Genomic DNA, 18,124 nt, shown 5'->3' with positions numbered 1-18,124 from the left:
GTTTTAAATATCTTGGTGGTTTAGAGTGTTGGGGATTTCTCTAGATGCAGAAAGAGGGCTACAGTTTCATCAAGCTACCTAGTGAAAACACCACTGCCCTATTCTAAATACTAGTTTTACAGAGCATATTAGAAGATTCTAGGACTTCAAGAACATGTCTGATGGGAAATCAAATTTCAAGAAAGTATGCCTGACTAGGAAATTTTTTCAACAACAAAAGCTAGCACTTCCTAACAACACAGAAAAGTTTTAAAATGACAGGAGTTATCTTCACCATAATTTTAGAGAGCACAAAAAAACTAATTACAACCATTCATTCCTCAAAGGCTTAGGCATTTATGTGACAAGACTATTTCATTACCAAGGCTTTCTGGGAGATACAAATATATTCAGGTTTTAATCTTTTTTGGGTACAAGAGGGTACTAATGGTATAAAATTGTGTGTTTTGGCCTCCATCGTTTAAACACTCCTTATTTTCACTGTCCTGTGACTGGGTGATGGAAAGCTCTAATGCTAGTCAGACAACTCACTATTCTTTAAACATCATCTTCACATGTGAAAGGCAATATCAAAAATGAACAGTTCATGAATAAAACTACCATTCACCACCTTAGTCACTTCCAATATAGACAGTATATAAGGTTGAATTAAATAAAGATTGGTTAATTAAACAATTTTCTACTACGAAATTGCTGGGTACACAGTTGGGATTCAAACATATGCTTATTACTTGGTAACAGAAAAGAAGGGCACTCAAGACTACATCCATTTGCAGAACAAAACATCTGTCTAGGGTTAAATAAATGTTCCCAACTGAATCTTAAAACTAGTATCACAAGCAATAACGTACTTCAAAAATAAAAATAAAAGAACAAGGGATATCTATGTTATTGCCAAAACTCCTAGTTCTTAGGAATCAAGTCTCTTAAATAGTATTTTAGAATTTAATATGTTAAAGAAGTCAAACATGTTAACCCCAGTGTAGTTACACAATAAAAAGTTACTCAGTTACTCTCGATACTGCTCTAAAGACTGACTCCTTAAGGAGGGGCCTCTAGCTGGCTCAGTGGGTAGAGTGTATAGCTCTTGATCTCAGGGTTGTGAGTTCAGGCTCCATAACCTGGGTATAGAGATGAAAGAAAAGAAAAGAAAATAGGAAAAGGAAAGTAAAGTGAAGACAAGGAAAGAAAAAAGAAAGGAAGAAACAGTTACACTAATGTGGGGCTCAAACTCACAACACTGAGATCAAGAGTCGCATGCTCTCCCACTGAGCCAGCCAGGCGCCCCAAAGCCTGAAGATTTTTTAAAGGCAGAAATGTAAATTTGCCTAATAAAACCAAGCTAGGTGGAATAAACTCTGTACCTGTATACTAAAAGGCAGGTAAAACAATATGAAAAAGCATTATCAAACCCCTGGGTAGTAAAATTGTCAGCTTTTTCTTCTATAGGAAACCAACGTTTTCCTAACAAAAACTTTTTTTTTTAAAGATTTTATTTATTTATTTGACAGAGCGATCACAAGTACGCAGAGAGGCAGGCAGAGAGAAGGGGGGGAAGCAGGCTCCCTGCTGAGCAGAGAGCCCGATGCGGGGCTCGATCCCAGGACTCTGAGACCATGACCTGAGCCAAAGGCAGAGGCTTTAACCTACTGAGCCACCCAGGCGCCCCTCTAACAAAAACTTCTAAAGAAAATACTGTACATATTGCAGTAGTGCTCAATAAAATAAACTTGAACACTTAAAAATCTGTATTCTGGGGAAAAAACAAAACAAAAAACAAACCCAACCAAAACCCCAAGCCCCCCAAACAACCGCAAAACCCCAAATCTTAACTGAAGAAAAGTTAAAACAAAGCCCTTAACTAGGTAAACCTACTTATTTTGCTAATGCACCTAATCTTGTAACCGTTTTACTACCAAGAGTTTACTGAAGAAAAATACCAACCTTTGTGTTGGCTGCAATCCAATTAGAAGTTTCACTATCATCATCACACTTTTTAATCCACTTCTTTAACCACTGTTTGGAAACAACAACTGTTAGGGTACAACAAAAGACTTAAAAAAAGGATAGCAAATTACTTCAACATTAAAATGTAGTCAAGCATAAATGTAAAAGGCAAGGACAAGATTATCACTGGATTTACTTCTTTTTATATCAAGGCAATCCTCTAGTTCTCATATCCAGTACATATATCAACCAAAGAAGACTTTCTCTGGCTGAAGCCAAGTGGGGAACCTAGAGCCTGATGAGAAGCCCAGCTCCAAGATGTGTCATTCTCCTTAGCTAATTACAAGGCCTGCCCAGAGAGGTGCCTTAACCACTGTTATCCTGATAATCATCAGGAGCGGACTTATTCCTAAGGAATGCTTCATGAATACTTCTGATGATCATCTGAAATAGAAAGGAAAAACACAATCTTCTATCTACAAATTCAATCCAATCCAAAATTGTGGGCCCTGGTTTTCAGTCATCAAGTCTCAGAAGTGTTCTATTAGATTATTTAAAAATGAAAATGCCAGACAAACTCACCTTACATTTAACAGGATCGTGCCAATTTTCTCCACAGTTAAAGCTGTTAAGTAACACAAGAGTTAAAAGAATTAAGTTCTACCTACTGCAAGTAAGTAAACAAACAATTTCACGTTTTATAGTTTCTCAGTGGTTTCATCAGTTTTTAGTGACTGGCATATACAAGGACATGAGTCAAGTTTGTATTATTCTATAGATTATTCAGAATTTAGTGTTAGAAGAGCATGTATTGTGGTGTGTTTGTGAAACAAAGAAATGATTATAGGCATGAAGACATGCTCTGATGACGATTATATAAGAAAGGACTCTAAACAACCACCAATCTTTTAAGACAAGAAATTCAGTGTAATCCCATCTGTATTTTTCTGATCGTTTTATACATGTACAGTTCTGTGCTGTAAACATTCTTTACTTCAAACCAATTTTCACTAATTTGAACTTAAATTTTGACCAGTGCTTTATTAGCATATATTAAATCTCTTAACACCCCAAATGAAGAATAACAAAGTGTGAATTTGTAGAGTAATTGCATAATTTAATGCAAATGCAGTGAGCAATAATTGGGAGGCAAACAGGTCACATCTTTGCATGATCCAAACAAATGAACTTCAACCCTGTAGAGATAAACTGTACCAACCGAGGCATAAAACAAAAGAGTGTGACTAAATATTTTCTAAGAATATACTAATTGTTAATACCTTGCTATATTCGAGACACATGGTATATACATTTAAGAACGCATGAATTAAGAATACAAAAAAAAAAAAAAAGAATAAATACGAAGGTTGATCAGACAGTCAAGTAATTCAGGAATGCCAAAAATCCTTTGCAAACGAGAGGAACAAAGTGCTATCAATTTAAGTCAAGTGAAAGATAATGGTTACTTCTGGAAAAAGATGATGGGGAGTTGGATGGAGAAGGGAACAACAGAGGCTTCAAATGAATCTGTCATACTTTATTTCTTAACAAAAACAAAATACTGTGTAAGCTGGGTTAAGAGCTACATACGTATTCACTGCTATTATTCTCTATATTTTGGTATCAACTAAAACTATGTTTTAAGGAGGTGTATAATCAGACTGCACCTCCTGTCTATAGGGTAAACTCTAAAACAGTAATGCGTATTTAATCTTTACCAAAACAGCATGTATTTCATACATACTTAATCTTTGTGAGTTTATCTGCTCCTTTTGGAAATATTTAGTATTAATGATGTGTAAGTCTAATTCTACAGCTGTTTGTAGAGAAAAAAAGAGAATGGTACAGAATACCAATATAATGTCTACTTGCTAGTTCTTCGAGTTAACTTGTTTTGAATGTTTTCTTATTCCTAAAAGATCCACAAGGAAAATGGAAAATCATCTTAACTCTCTAATAAGAATATGCAGTATTGAAAATTCTCTATTAAGTCAAATTTAGAATTCAAACGCTAGAGTATGTTATAAAACTCCAAGAACCGAGGTAAGCAGGAAAGCTGTGGCCAGAGGTGCCACAGGGAAAGTGCTGGTTAAAAAGCATATCTTAAAAAAAAGAAAAGAAAAAAGGCGTATCTAATAAACCATGTTTTATCTTTCCAAATTTATCTGCAAATTTTCTTTCTAGGAGTAAAATTAAACTTGTCAAAGCAAAGGAAAAATAATCCTGTGTATTTTATTTCCTAAGAGATAAACTGAAAACAGAGCAAGAACCATAAAGGAACCAAACATATTCTGACAAAATAAGCAGTCCATCAGAAATGAGAACTAAGTTCTTGTCCCGTATCTCTAAGTTTGCTCCCATATTAGTTCCAGTGGAGCACACAAGAAAATGTGATTATAGCTACATTTTCTCCCCATAAGAAAAAATAGCAACAAGGATAGAGAAAAAATTATTTAAGATGTGACCTTTTAATCTAATTCTTATTTAAAAGAAATACACACTATTTTAAATCAGAATCACCCACCTTACTACTAGAGGTAAAAAAAAAAAAAAATTTTTTTTTCTACTGTTTTACTACTAAGAATAAATAGAAAAGCTATGTGTGCTATTTCAATTTGGGAAATCACTTGCTTACCAAAACTGGCGCCCACATTTGCAGCGAACAGGTTTAGCATCAGGATATTGGACTTTAACAACGTGGTGGCAATCTGGGGCAGGACACCACTTTAACAGTCGATTGCACTGAAACCCAAGTTAGAAAATAAAAAATGACAGCAAATTAAAATCATGAGGTAAGATTTCCTAGTACAACAGGCAATTAACTTACATTTCCCCGTGCAAGGGCCAAAGACAGAGACAATGACACAAGCATATAAAACTTGCCCCCAATATTTAGTACTCTAGTTCTAAAGTATTGCTTTCCAATGCACTATTTTTCTAAGATTACAGATCCCTTGATCCCTGGTTTTATAAACATGTGAACTGTCTCTTGGTTCTACCTTCAAAATCCGACTGACAAACTTTAAAATAATTACCCATTGGTGATCATTAAGCACTGACTTGTGCATGGTTCTACCTCAGGGCAATTTTCAAAGATGTAAAAAAAAATATACACTCCTACTTAGGCAAAGTGTTTAGATCCTATAGAATATACAGGTAATTTCTCTCTTTGACCATAAAAATGTGTCTAAGAACAAAAGTCAGTTCCTAAACCATGAAAACAATCACATTTTAGTTCTTAAAAATAATGAATAAATGAATGAATGAAAGAATAAATAAATAAAACTTTGAAGTATTTTTTATTATGAAACACAACATGGCTCAAGTAACACTCTGCACCAGAATTCAAGTTCAGTGACCATTTTAAGAGTACATGATTCCTAAAATAAAATTCCTTCTTTTCTAGAAGATCTGACCTTCAGTTTAATCTCTTAATAGAAATAAAAATTGGCTTTGTAGAATTAAAATACCAATTTACATTGATGATCTTATATAGAGGCTAAAACATCTTCCATAAAGAGCCAGATAGTAAAGATTTTTGTTTTTGACGGGCACAACGGCCTCTGTAGCAATTACTCAACTCTGCCACTGTAGCACAAAATAAATCATACAACAAATGGGCACGTTCCAATAAATATTTACAAAAACAGGCAGGTCAGAGTTTCATGACCTCTGTATTTGATTTAAAAAAAAGACATTTTCTAAAAACAAGTAACTATAGGGGAACCTGGGTGGGTTAGTTAGTTAAGCATCTGCCTTTGGCTCGGGTCATGATCCCAGGGTGCTGGGATCAAGCCCTGCATCAGGCACCCAGTTTGGGGGGGTGGGAGGAGCCTGTTTTAACCTCTTCCCTGACTTGTGCTATCACTCTCTTAAATAAATAAATAAATAAATAAATAAATAAATAAAATCTTAAAAAAAAAAAGAAATAACCATAGATCTCTTTATTAACAAAGTTTACTGGTAATGGAAGCTAAAACAAGCAGAGATATAGCAAGGTTGAATTGCCAAGCATGATTAAACATTATGTCATTAATAATCAGCTACAACTTTTTGCTAGCAATAAAGGAAGAATACTGTAAAAATAATTTTATCACCAAAATTCTAGATCTTTGAAGAGACACCTACTCACTGGTTTGTCACATTCCTTTGAGAATAAAGGTGTTTTGTATGCCTCATTAATAAAGTCCATAAATCCAAGTTTATGGTCATAATCCAAGCCCTTTACGTCTTACTATCGAGAGTGTTTCATGTAAGAAAAACTAATTATATCTATGAATAAACAATTCCTCTTATTTAAAAAAGGAAAACTTATGAGAAATCACTTACCTCTACAAAGCTATTTGTTATTAAATGCTGATACTTTAATTTAACTTTCGAATCTGTGATCAGGCGCCTGAGAGCAAGAACAAAAGTAGTTTATTAGGAAGTTCTCAGCCAAGAGTATCTTTCCACATTTATAAAATAAAATTTCAATGTAGTGGTTCTAAAAGCTGCCCTAAATTGAAAATGCTAAAATGCATACGGACTATCAACAAATATAACTATGGAAATCAAGATAACAACTACAAAGTTTCTATAGTTTTATTTTGGTAGAATCCCCATCCCCAAGTTTTTTATACATAAAATATTCCATTTTTACCCAGTTTGTTATTATAGTCTAATGACTTACTATTATGGCATTTAGGCCCCTTTCAAAAGTGTCTTCTTACTCTGCCCTGAGAGAGCAATGTGCAGCCAACTTCCCTAAGACGCTCTCCCAAAAATCAGTGTGTGAAATAAGAGATGTTGACAGGAATATCAAGAAATGGATCCAGGTTTTGCTATATATAAATTTGAGGGCCTTCTTCTGAGATCCGTTGGTAATTTACTAGAAATGTCTACTGGCTTCCCTTGTCCACCTAGAACACTCTATATTCATTACAATTTCTAGAACTCATAGGAACCCATAAAAGTAAAGCATCCTGAAGCTTAATTTTACTAGTTTTAATGGTAAACACTCCTGTGAATGTTTAAAGAAAATGGTGTTACAGCAAAAAAAAGTTAACCACTGACAAAACCAGTAAAAACTCTCTAATGTGACAAAAAAATTTTGTATTATCTGGCCCCATTGAATTCTTGAGCTTCTTATGGCACTGCTTGCCTTCCACAAGATCCCAAGATCCCATCCTGTCCTGTGCTACTTTTGGTGTACTCCTGACACATTTGTATTCTTTTCAGAATCATGGGGTATCATCCTCCCGCAGAGGCTTTTGCATAGGGCTACCTCTTTTGAAAAGGAAAGAGAAATAGATCATGGTGGGCTCAGATGGGACAGCCTACTGAATACTGGATTCACACTTACTAGCTATGAACTGAGGATAAGTTCTTTGCCCTCTCCATTTTTCAGTTTAGTCTTTTGTAAAATGGATAGCAGAAATAAGAGTTGTGAATTAGAACAGTGCCTGGCAAACAGTAAACACTCAATAAATATTAGATGCTGCTATATTATTTTTTAACTCAGCTAATACATAGTTACTAACTAAAGGAAGCCTTTTCTGACAATAACTCATATCAGTCCTGCTCAATTCTCATGGCATCTTTATACATCTTCCTGTCATAAAATCTGTCATAATTTTATCTGTGTAGAGCCGGAACAAGCCTAAAGTCTGTATGGAACCAGAAAAAACCCCAAATAGCCAAAGAAATGTTGAAAAAGAAAACCAAAGCTGGAGGCATCACAATTTCAGGCTTTAGGCTGTATTACAAAGCTGTAGTGATCAAGATAGTATGGTAGTGGCACAAAAACAGAGACAGATCAGTGGAACAGAATAGAGAACCCAGAAATGGACTCTCAACTAATGTATGGTCAACTAATTTTTAACAAAGCAGCAAAGAATATCCAACAGAAAAAAGACAGTCTCTTCAGGAAATGGTGTTAGGAAAACTGGACAGGCACAGGTAGAAGAATGAAACTGGACCAATTTCTTACACTATACACAAAAATAAACTCAAAATGGATAAAAGACCTAAATGTGAGACAGGAAACCATCAAAACCCTAGAGAACACAAGCAGAGCCTCTTTGACTTCGGCCACAGCACCTTCTTGCTAGATAAGTCTCCAAAGGCAAGGGAAACAAAAGCAAAAATGAATTACCGGCACTACATCAGGATAAAAAGCTTCTGTACAACAAAGTAAATAGTCGATAAAACTAAAAGGCAACCAACAGAATGCGAGAAAATATTTGCAAATGACCTATCAGATAAAGGGCTGGTATCTAAAACTATGAAGAACTTACCAAACTCAACAATCAAAAAAACCCCAAAAAACCCAGTCAAGAAATGGACAGAAGACACGAACAGACATTTCTCTAAAGAAGACATACAAATGGCTAACAGACACATGAAAAAATGCTCAACATCACTCAGCACCAGGAAAATACAAATCAAAACCACAATGAGATACTTGCTCACACCAGTAAGAATGGCCAAAATTAACCGGTTAGGAAACAACAGATGTTGGTGAGGATGAGGGAAGGGAGAACCCTCTTACACTGTCGATGAGAATGCAGACTGGTACAGCCACTATGGAAAACAGTATGGAATTTTCTCAAAAAGTTAAAAAGAGGGGTGCCTGGATGGCTCAATCGGTTAAGTGTCTGCCTTCAGCTCAGGTCAAGATCCCAGGATTCTGGGATAGAGCCCACATGAGGCTCCCTGCTCAGAGGGGAGCCTGCTTTTCCTTCCCTCCCTGCTACTTCCCCTGCTTGTACTCTCTCCCTCCCTCCCTCCCCTCCCTCTGTCAAATAAGTGAATAAAACCTTAAAAAAAAAAAAAAGCCTCTCATCAGGTGCCTTGTTCAGTGGGGGGTCTGCTTCTCCCTGACTCACCCTGCTTGTGCTCTCTGTCAAATAAATACATAAAATCTTTTTTTTTTTTAAGTTAAAAATAGAACTACCCTACCATCTAGCAATTGCACTACTAGGTATTCACCCAAAGGACACAAACAGTTGTGATCCAAAGAGGCATCTGCACCTCAATATTTATAGTAGCAATGTCCACAATAGCCAAACTATGGAAAGAGCCCCGATGTCCACTAACAGATAAACAAGACGTGGTGTGTGTGTGTGTGTGTGTGTGGAATACAATGGAATATTACCCAGCCATCAAAAAAAAAAAAAAAAAAAGAAAAAGAAATCTTGCCATTTGCAATGACATGTATGGAACTACAGGGTATTATGTTAAGTAAAATTAATCAAAGAAAGACAAATACCATATGATTTCACTTGTATGTGGAATTTAAGAAACAGAACAGGTGAATATAGAGGAAGGGAAGGAAAAATAAAATAGGATGAAATCAGAGAGGACAGCAAACCGTAAGAGACTCTTAACTATAGGAAACAGAGTTGTTGCAGGGGAGCTGGGGTAACTGGGTGATGGGCATTAAGGAGGGCTTCTGATGTGATGAGCACTAGGTGCTTTATGCAACTGATGAATCACTAAATTCTACCCATGAAACTAATAATACAGTATAGTATTAACAATATAAGAAGTTACCTAAATTGAATTTAAACAAAAAAAAATTTTTATGGTTTATTATTTATTCATTTGAGAGAGAGAGAGAACAAGGGGGGGGGGCATAGGGAGAGAGAAAAGCAGAGTCCCTGACTCAGCAGGGAGCCCAATGTGGGGCTTGATCCCAGCTGCCCAATGGACTGAGCTACCCAGGCACCCCTAAATTTAAAAATTTTTTTTAAATTATCTGTGTAATCATTTGTTTAATATCTGCCTTCATGTTCCCTTATCCCCAACCAAATAATAAGCTCCATGAAAGGATCCCTTGTATCTAACACACTGCTTGGCCTGTAGAAAGTGCTCAGTAAGTATTTTTTAAATGAATAAACCTCCACATTTCAGGAATGTTGGAACTGGGGCCTAAAAATAATTAGTGTACTTGGTGATTCCTTAAAAGGTTAAACACGGAGGTGCCTCGGTGGCTCAGTCTGTTGGTACGTTTGACTCGACTTTGGCTTGGGTCATGATCCGACGGTTGTGGTATCAAGCTCTGTACTGAGCAGGAAGTCAGCTGAAGGCTTTTTCTTGCCCTCTGCACTACTGCCTACCCCTGTGCACTCACTGGAGTGCACTCACTCTCTCTAAAATAAACAAATCTTTAAAAAAAAAAAAAAAAAAAAGGTTAAACACAGAATTACTGTATGACCCAGCAATTCTACTCCTAGGGACGTATATCCAAGACATTAAAAACTTGCACATAAATGTTCAAATAAAAACACAACTGTTTCCACAAAAAGTGGAAACAACCTAAATGTCCAAGAACTGATGAAGAAACAAAATATGGAATATTATTTATCCCTAGAAAGGAATCAAGTACCGACACATGCTACAACATGGATGAACCTTGAAAACATTACATTAAGTGCAAGAAGCCAGACACAAAAGATCACATGCTATACGACATTTAAACGAAATGCTCAGAATAAGAAAATCTGTACAGACAAAAAACGGATACAAGATTGTCAGGGTCTATGGGAAAAAGGGAATGAATGGGAAGTGACTGTTTAATGAATATGGGAATTCTTTTAGGGGTGATGACAATGTTCTGGAATTAGATAGTGGTGATGGTTGTACAACATGATGAAAAACCACTAAACTGGGGGCGCCTGGGTGGCTCAGTGGGTTAAAGCCTCTGCCTTCGGCTCAGGTCATGATCTCAGGGTCCTGGGATCAAGCCCCGCATCGGGCTCTCTGCTCAGCAGGGAGCCTGCTTCCTTCTCTCTCTCTGCCTGCCTCTCGCCTACTTCTGATATCTGTCAAATAAATAAATAAAATCTTAAAAGAAAAACCACTAAACTGTATAGTTTTAAATAGTTAAAATGGCAAATATTATGTTATGTGAAGCTTACATAAAAATAAACAAACAAACAAACAAATAAATAAGGGGCGCCTGGGTGGCTCAGTGGGTTAAGTCGCTGCCTTCAGCTCAGGTCGTGATCTCAGTCAGGTTCCTGGGATCGAGCCCCGTATCGGGCTCTCTGCTTAGCAGGGAGCCTGCTTTCCTCTCTCTCTCTGCCTGCCTCTCTGCTTACTTGTGATCCCTGTCTGTCAAATAAACAAATAAAATCTTAAAAAAAAAAAAAAAAGACTCAAAGTCAGATGCCCTGATTTCCCATTTTTTATTTCTATTACTCAATATGCTTCTCTGATGTGACAAAAGCCAATGATTTCTTATAACTGATCTAGACTACTTGGTGAGAACAAAGGTTAGCCATAGTTACTAGACCAAGGTTATGAGGTCTCAGTTATTAGGTCATAGTTTATCTTGTGAGAGCAAAGAATTAGAAAGCAATCTCTTACCCTTGAGAATAAATACGTTCAAGAAGACAAGTGTCATCCTGTGTATTGATGAACTACATCTCTCGACAAAGACCTGTTGCCATCACTTACATCTAGTTATTACACCAACTCTCATGGTAGAAGGCAGCTCTTTATGAAGGTAAACATAATGACTTCTACTGATCACCTATTATACATTATAAGCACAGTGCCAGATGCATTTAAGTACCCTTGAGTTTTGGGAAATTCTGTTTTTTACAAATAAGATAACTGGAGAGTTATGAACTGAAACCAGGTGACTTTAAACACAAGAATTTCATTTAGTATGCAAGCAGTAAACCACACCTTATGCTGATATAGCACCCTGAGTAAATCAATATTATGCTTCAACTTAGGATTTAACATTTTTATCATCTAGACCTTTTCCTCTTTTTGGGGGATAAATGCAGGCTATATAATTTAATTTTTAAAAAATATATATATTTCCATTTATTTGAGAGGGAGAAGGAGAGACAGTGTGTAGGGCGGCAGGCAAGAGGAAAGGGAGACAGAGTCCTAAGCAGATTCTATGCTGAAAGTGGAGAGCCTGATGCAGGTGTCAATCTCACGACCCTGAGATCATGACCTGAGCTGAAACCAAGTCAGATGCTTAACCGACTATCTGCGCTACCCAGGCACCCTGGATATGTAATTTAAAATTTTTTTTAAGATTTTATAATATTTATAATTTGACAGACAGGTCACAAGTAGGCAGAGAGGGAGGCAGAGAGAGAGGAGGAAGCAGGCTCTCTGCTGAGCAGAGAGCCCAATGCAGGGCTCAATCCCAGGGCCCCGGGATCATGACCTGAGCCTAAGGCAGAGGCTCAACCCACTGAGCCACTCAAGTGCCCCTCTTTGGATTTCTAAAGATTCAGTATAACGGAGGGTACAGAAGAGAGGCGAGGAGAGGGTGTGTAATGGACAGACACTGGGACAAATAATGAGGACGTCCTGACGATACAATACAAACTGTTCAGAGCACAGAAACTGGGGGCGTTTATTGAGGGGCAATTAAATTATTACACAAGGTTTTAAAAAGACCTTTATTTTCATTATCAGAAATTAGGTTTATAGAAGAAAATTTAGAAAAATATAGATGAAGTAGAATAAAATAGGGGCACCCTGGTGGCTCAGTCAGTTAGGCGCCTGCCTTCAGCTCAGGTCATGATCCCTAGGTCCTGGGATTAAGTTCTGCATCAGGCTCCCCGCTCAGCAAGAAGTCTGCTTCTCCCTCTATCCTTCTCCCGTGCTTGTGCTCTCTCTCTCTCCCAAACAAACAAATAAATAATATATATATATATATATATATATATTTTTTTTTTTTAAGGAATAAAATAAGATATCCAAGAGGCTAATGGAAAGGTGTTTGACATCATTACCCACCAGGGAACTGCAAGTTAAAACCACAGGAGATATCCTTACATACCCACCAGAATGGATAACATTTAAAAGACTATTGATTATTGGGACGCCTAGGTGGCTCAGTTGGTTGGACGACTGCCTTCGGCTCAGGTCATGATCCTGGAGTTCCGGGATCGAGTCCCGCATCGGGCTCCCGGCTCCGCGGGGAGTCTGCTTCTCTCTCTGACCTTCTCCTCACTCATGCTCTCTCTCACTGTCTCTCTCTCAAATAAATAAATAAAAGTCTTTAAAAAAAATTTTTTTTTTAAAAAAGACTATTGATTATAAATATGAGCAAGGAGTAAAGCAGTCACACACAACTACTTTGGAAAATGACATGGCAGTATCTATTGAAGCTAAAACCTCACTCCTAAGTATATACTCAAAAGAAGTCAGTGCATGTTTACCAAGACATATATAAGAATACTCTTTGTAGCTTTTTCATAGTACTCAAAACCAAGCAAACAAACCAAAAAACTCAAAATGTCTACTATCAGGAGAATGAAATACATTACTCATAACAACAAAAAAAACAAACCTAAAAACATACAGATATATTTAATACATGCACATTATCTCAAAGGTATTATGTTAACTGAAGCAGACACACACTCACAAGAAGAATATATGTTACATGATCCCACTTAAGGCTCAAGAAAAGGCAAAACTAATTGATGGTGACAAAAATCATGACAGGGAACAAGGGTGAGATGGATACTGTCTGGTAAGGGGCGTAAGGATGAACATTCTGGTACTAAAAAAGTTCCACACCTTGATATGGGTGGTTAGTAAAACAAACATACTTTTAAACTTAATGTACTTTACATACTTTAGTCAATATATTTTAGAAGTTAATAAAAAAGTAAAATAAAAATCAACATACAGCAAACTGAGCCTGTTTTACTCAAGAATGAGGATTTTCCTCTGTAAAAGAGGAGATGCTTATAGTATAGTACTGAGATTAACACATATCAAATTCAGTCTGTCTCTTGCCTCAAATGGTACAAACTGTTATGACTTCACTTAAGGGCCCAGGCAGCTTCATAACTGTATTTGTGACCTTTAAGATACCCGTTAGAGGGGAAAATAACCATATGATTAATACATTAGGAATATTCTTCTTGGAGCAACACTGATTTAGAAGACTACATTTACTTCTTTCTGGATCCATTCAACTACTTGATGTAATATTTACATAGTTGTAATATTACAAAATTACTGATTTACAATTTAGTGAATAAACTTCTTGATAAAACATGAATCTGCTCCAGAATAGAAAAAAAGTAACTATGAAGTTGGCAACATAAAGTAATTATATATCTAATAGGAATTAGGAGGTGAAAGAGATAAAGAGGAATGACAACAAAGAGGCATCAATTTCTTCACCTTCCACAGTAGGGAGTTAAGATATAATGCTTATAGTTGACGGAACAGGAAATAACTATTAAAGAGCAATTTAAGTTATATTATCTAATTTAAAACAATTTTTGCATGTATGTAATATCCATTCTGTAAGCCATTTAGAAGAGAATTTATTTAATTTTTTAAATATTATTTATTTATTTGATAGACAGAGATCACAAGTAGGCAGAGAGGCAGGCAGAGAGAGGGGGAAGCAGGCTCCCTGCTGAGCAGAGAGCCCGATGCGGTACTCGATCCCAGGACCCTGAGACCATGACCTGAGCCGAAGGCAGAGGCTTAACCCACTGAGCCACCCAGGCGCCCCTAGAAGAGAATTTAAAACTAAATGTAGTAACAATGGTTTGAGAAGAGTCATTTCAGAGAATGGATATGACATCTACTTTGTACTGAATGCAGAAAAGTATCTCAAGTCCTATGTAATAAAGATGGATCAAAGAGCGTTTATGAAAAAACTTAAAAATTAAATAAATAAAAATAAAACAATTTATTTTTCAAAAGAAAAATTTCTGCCCGTTTCAGACAGGTGGGAAATTAGCCAATAGAGCTATGTATTACCTATACCATGATCCTAAGATTCATTTTTAAAAAACTTTATGTATCATTAAAGCTCAAAGTAAAAGCATCTGGCGTAATTTTTCTAGAAGTAACAATTAGTTCCTGTCATCAACTCTGCTTGTTTCTAAAAACTCCATATATGAAAATAGATCATAAATTTTTTTAGCAATATCTCAGAGGATGCTGAAATGAGAACACTATAATTCCAGATGTGTGTGATTTGTCAAAGTGAGACTAAATAGTATTACTTGAAGGTATTTAAAGACTTAATAGATAAAAGTTTACCTTTATCACCCCTTATTAATAGAAAAATTATATATAGAAGAAATCTATACCTTAAAACAACTATATTTAAAAAATAACCAAGTGGTAAGATGAATAAAAATAGATGAATATTTATTTGGTCTCAAGTGATAAATATAGAGAAATGATTTTCATTAGTCTCATGAAAACAACAAAGACAAATCTTAGGACAAGAAAAATTCTCAAAGTATCCAGTTAACCTCCTAACTGTAGAAGTATAACTATATGAGACCACTATGTAGGGGAGACCCACTCAGCCAAACATCCTTGATGGTATAGCACATATCCATCACTAAAGTTATACAATGATGACATATGCTTATAAAAGCAGAAGAGAATAATATACTTCCAGTTACTTATTCAAGGATACATACATATTACATACTCAATGCTAAGGAATAAAAAAATGAATCTACGAAATAACTAATGTTATGCATTTTAAGATCACACATCCTGAATGGAAATAGGCATTTAGTGAACATAAATAGGAGACCTGGGGTCATACAGCTTATGGTCTAAGAATGAAAATGGACACAAATACAGGCAATTACAAAAATGTATAGTAAGGGAAATACAGGGGAGTCAAGGAGTGCATAGGATTTCTGCACAAACCAAAATGCAAATCTCTCTTTTTTTAAGATTTTATTTATTTATTTGAGGGAGAGTGAGAGAGAGCATGAGAGAGGAAAAGGTCAAAGGGAGAAGCAGACTCCCCGTGGAGCTGGGAGCCCTATGTGGGCTCAATCCTGGGACTCCAGGATCATGACTTGAGCCGAAGGCAGTCACTCAACCAACTGAGCCATCCAGGCGCCCCTAAAATGCAAATCTACACTAAGACCTGAAGAATGACTAAGAGGATGAGTAGGATAACAAAACTGAACAGCCAAACAGTAAGAGAGTATCGCATGTGAAGTCAAGAGACCTTAGGAAAAAAGTAAAGTCAAACCAAACCAAATGCAAATAAAATGCATAGTATTTTCAAGAAGCCAAGTTTTACACTGTTAGAAAAGAGAATGTGAGAAAAGTTTAGATGAAGTTGCACAGGTAAGCAATACAGAATGGAAATGAAGAACTGAAAGGTGATAAAACAATTTAAGAGAATCACTTAAGAACCAGTCACAGACTGCCAGCTAAGAGAAGATGAAGGCTGGATCAGGTTAATGAAGTAGGAACAGAGGGAAATGGATGGATTTAGGATGAATTAGATGCAGAAATGACAGAATGTGGTGTATGGATCACTCTGGGAAATGTAGGAGAAAAATCAATCAAGGATAGCATCAGGTTTCTAATTTAGACAGTCTTTAACACGTAGTGGTACCGTTTCTTAATGTTGAGCAGCCAGAAGAATGAATTTCGTGGTGGTGGTAGGAGAAATGGATAAGGCAAAGCCTGAGGAATGTATGTATGAAGAGGCCTGATAGGCAGTGGGATATAAGGGTTCCAAGCTCAGAAGAGAGAGCTGACCTGGACACACAAATCTGGGTCCACTGTATGATTTTAAGTAGAGTGTCTAAAGGGGAAGAAACCTAGAACCCCAAGGAGCAATATTTTAGGAAGATGCAGAAAAAGATGATTTGGCAAAGTCAACTGCAGTAGATCTGGAATAGGCCTAGGGAGGTGGCCTTGGGAGTTGGGATCTGGGTAAAGAGAATTTTACTGGAAATGAATACATCGGGAAAATGAAAGGCTATGACAACGGTTCTCAAACGTAAGCATACATCAGAATGACACCAGGATAGCTTGTTCAGATTGCTGGACACCATCCCCAGAGTTTCTGATTCAGTAAGTCTGGATCTGGGCCTAGAATGTGCATTTTTAACATGTTCCTAGGTAATGTTGATGCTGCTGATAGGGGGATTATACTCTAAGTACCACAGGGTGATGGTAGAGAATAACAGACTATACATACGGACACTGAAACCACACTGGCTTACAGCAAACCCTGGGAGAAAGACAGTGAGTGAAGTGTTAACACTATAATTAAGTGGGAGTAACCCAAGAAGTCAAGCGAATAAAAGCAAAACGACTACAGCATAGCTGGGTAACACAAGACTCAAGGATATATATGGATTTTAACCTGAAGTAGAGAAACTAAGGGCTTAAGACAATAACTTTGCCTCCTGACCACAAGGTACACAGGGGGAAAAAAGCTAGCTTCAATTTGACAAGGTTATAGGAGAATGTGTGTTCAAGTAAGAATCTGGTTTCAGGCTCAATTCAAGTTCCAAGTGAGCTGAATTAAAATTAAAACAAGAAGCTATTTTTTAACTTATCGAATTTAAAATTTAAAAATGATAATACCACGACTGTGAAGGAGTCTATCTTTTTCGTAATAAGAAAAAAGCTGTTAGGCATATTTCAGTTATTAAGACTAAACACTTAAAAAAATTCTCATTTAACTAGCTAAACTCTTAATTCTAAAATTATTTATTTATAAGGAAGAAAATGGAAGATATAAATGAACAGTATACAACTATACAAGGTGAAAATTAAAAATCCCTCTTCCTAATCCCCAAGCCCTAGCTGACAGATTGTTATCACTATTAAAATGCTCTTATAAGTATTCTCCGGGTTTTCTGTGCATGTGCCAGGCTGAGTATCTAAAGAGCACAAGAAACCCCAGAGGAAACACACAAAGAAAACCACATCTAGATATATCACAGTTGAACTGTCTTAAACTAAAGACACAACAAATCTTAAAAAGTAGCAAAGAGGGAACAATTAAGATTAACAGCTAACTTATCAGAAACAAAGAACGCAGTAGAATGACATATTCAAAGTGATACTAGCATATAAATTTGGAGAAACTGTCAAACCACATTACGAAAAGGTTGCGACAATTTGTATTCTCTACTGTACTATATTCTCACATTACATATTACCAAACTGTTTAATTCTTACCATCCAAAATGCAAACACAAAAACACAACTTTTTAAAACTGGAGTTATCAAATTCTGATTTACATATGGAAATGTTTACATAATGTTTCTTAGCATTCAAAATTTATTTTAAATTTATTTTAAAGATTGTACTTATTTGGCACAGAGAGAGAGAGAGAGAGAGCAAGCCAGCATTTGCACAAGCAGGAGCAGCAGGAGAGGGAGAAGCAGACTCCCCGCTGAG

General features: G+C 36.4%; 1 protein-coding gene across 1 annotated transcript in view; it reads right to left on the bottom strand.

Annotated features, from left to right (window-relative positions):
- The window catches only part of ARIH1 (ariadne RBR E3 ubiquitin protein ligase 1), a 117,689-nt gene that overhangs the window by 18,649 nt on the left and 80,916 nt on the right, over positions 1-18,124 (bottom strand). Inside the window, exons 6-9 of the mRNA XM_032864992.1 lie at positions 6,277-6,343; positions 4,583-4,689; positions 2,530-2,572; positions 1,945-2,016 (exon numbers count right to left, since the gene is read on the bottom strand). Of these exons, the coding sequence (XP_032720883.1) occupies positions 1,945-2,016; positions 2,530-2,572; positions 4,583-4,689; positions 6,277-6,343 (289 nt within the window). The remainder of the gene's footprint in view (positions 1-1,944; positions 2,017-2,529; positions 2,573-4,582; positions 4,690-6,276; positions 6,344-18,124) is intronic.

Source organism: Lontra canadensis, unplaced genomic scaffold, assembly GCF_010015895.1.
Source record: "Lontra canadensis isolate GAN:19392208 unplaced genomic scaffold, GSC_riverotter_1.0 scaffold28, whole genome shotgun sequence".
Lineage (NCBI taxonomy): Eukaryota > Metazoa > Chordata > Mammalia > Carnivora > Mustelidae > Lontra > Lontra canadensis.
The sequence above is the reverse complement of the archived record's forward strand: the minus strand, read 5'-3'. Positions and strand labels throughout refer to the sequence as shown.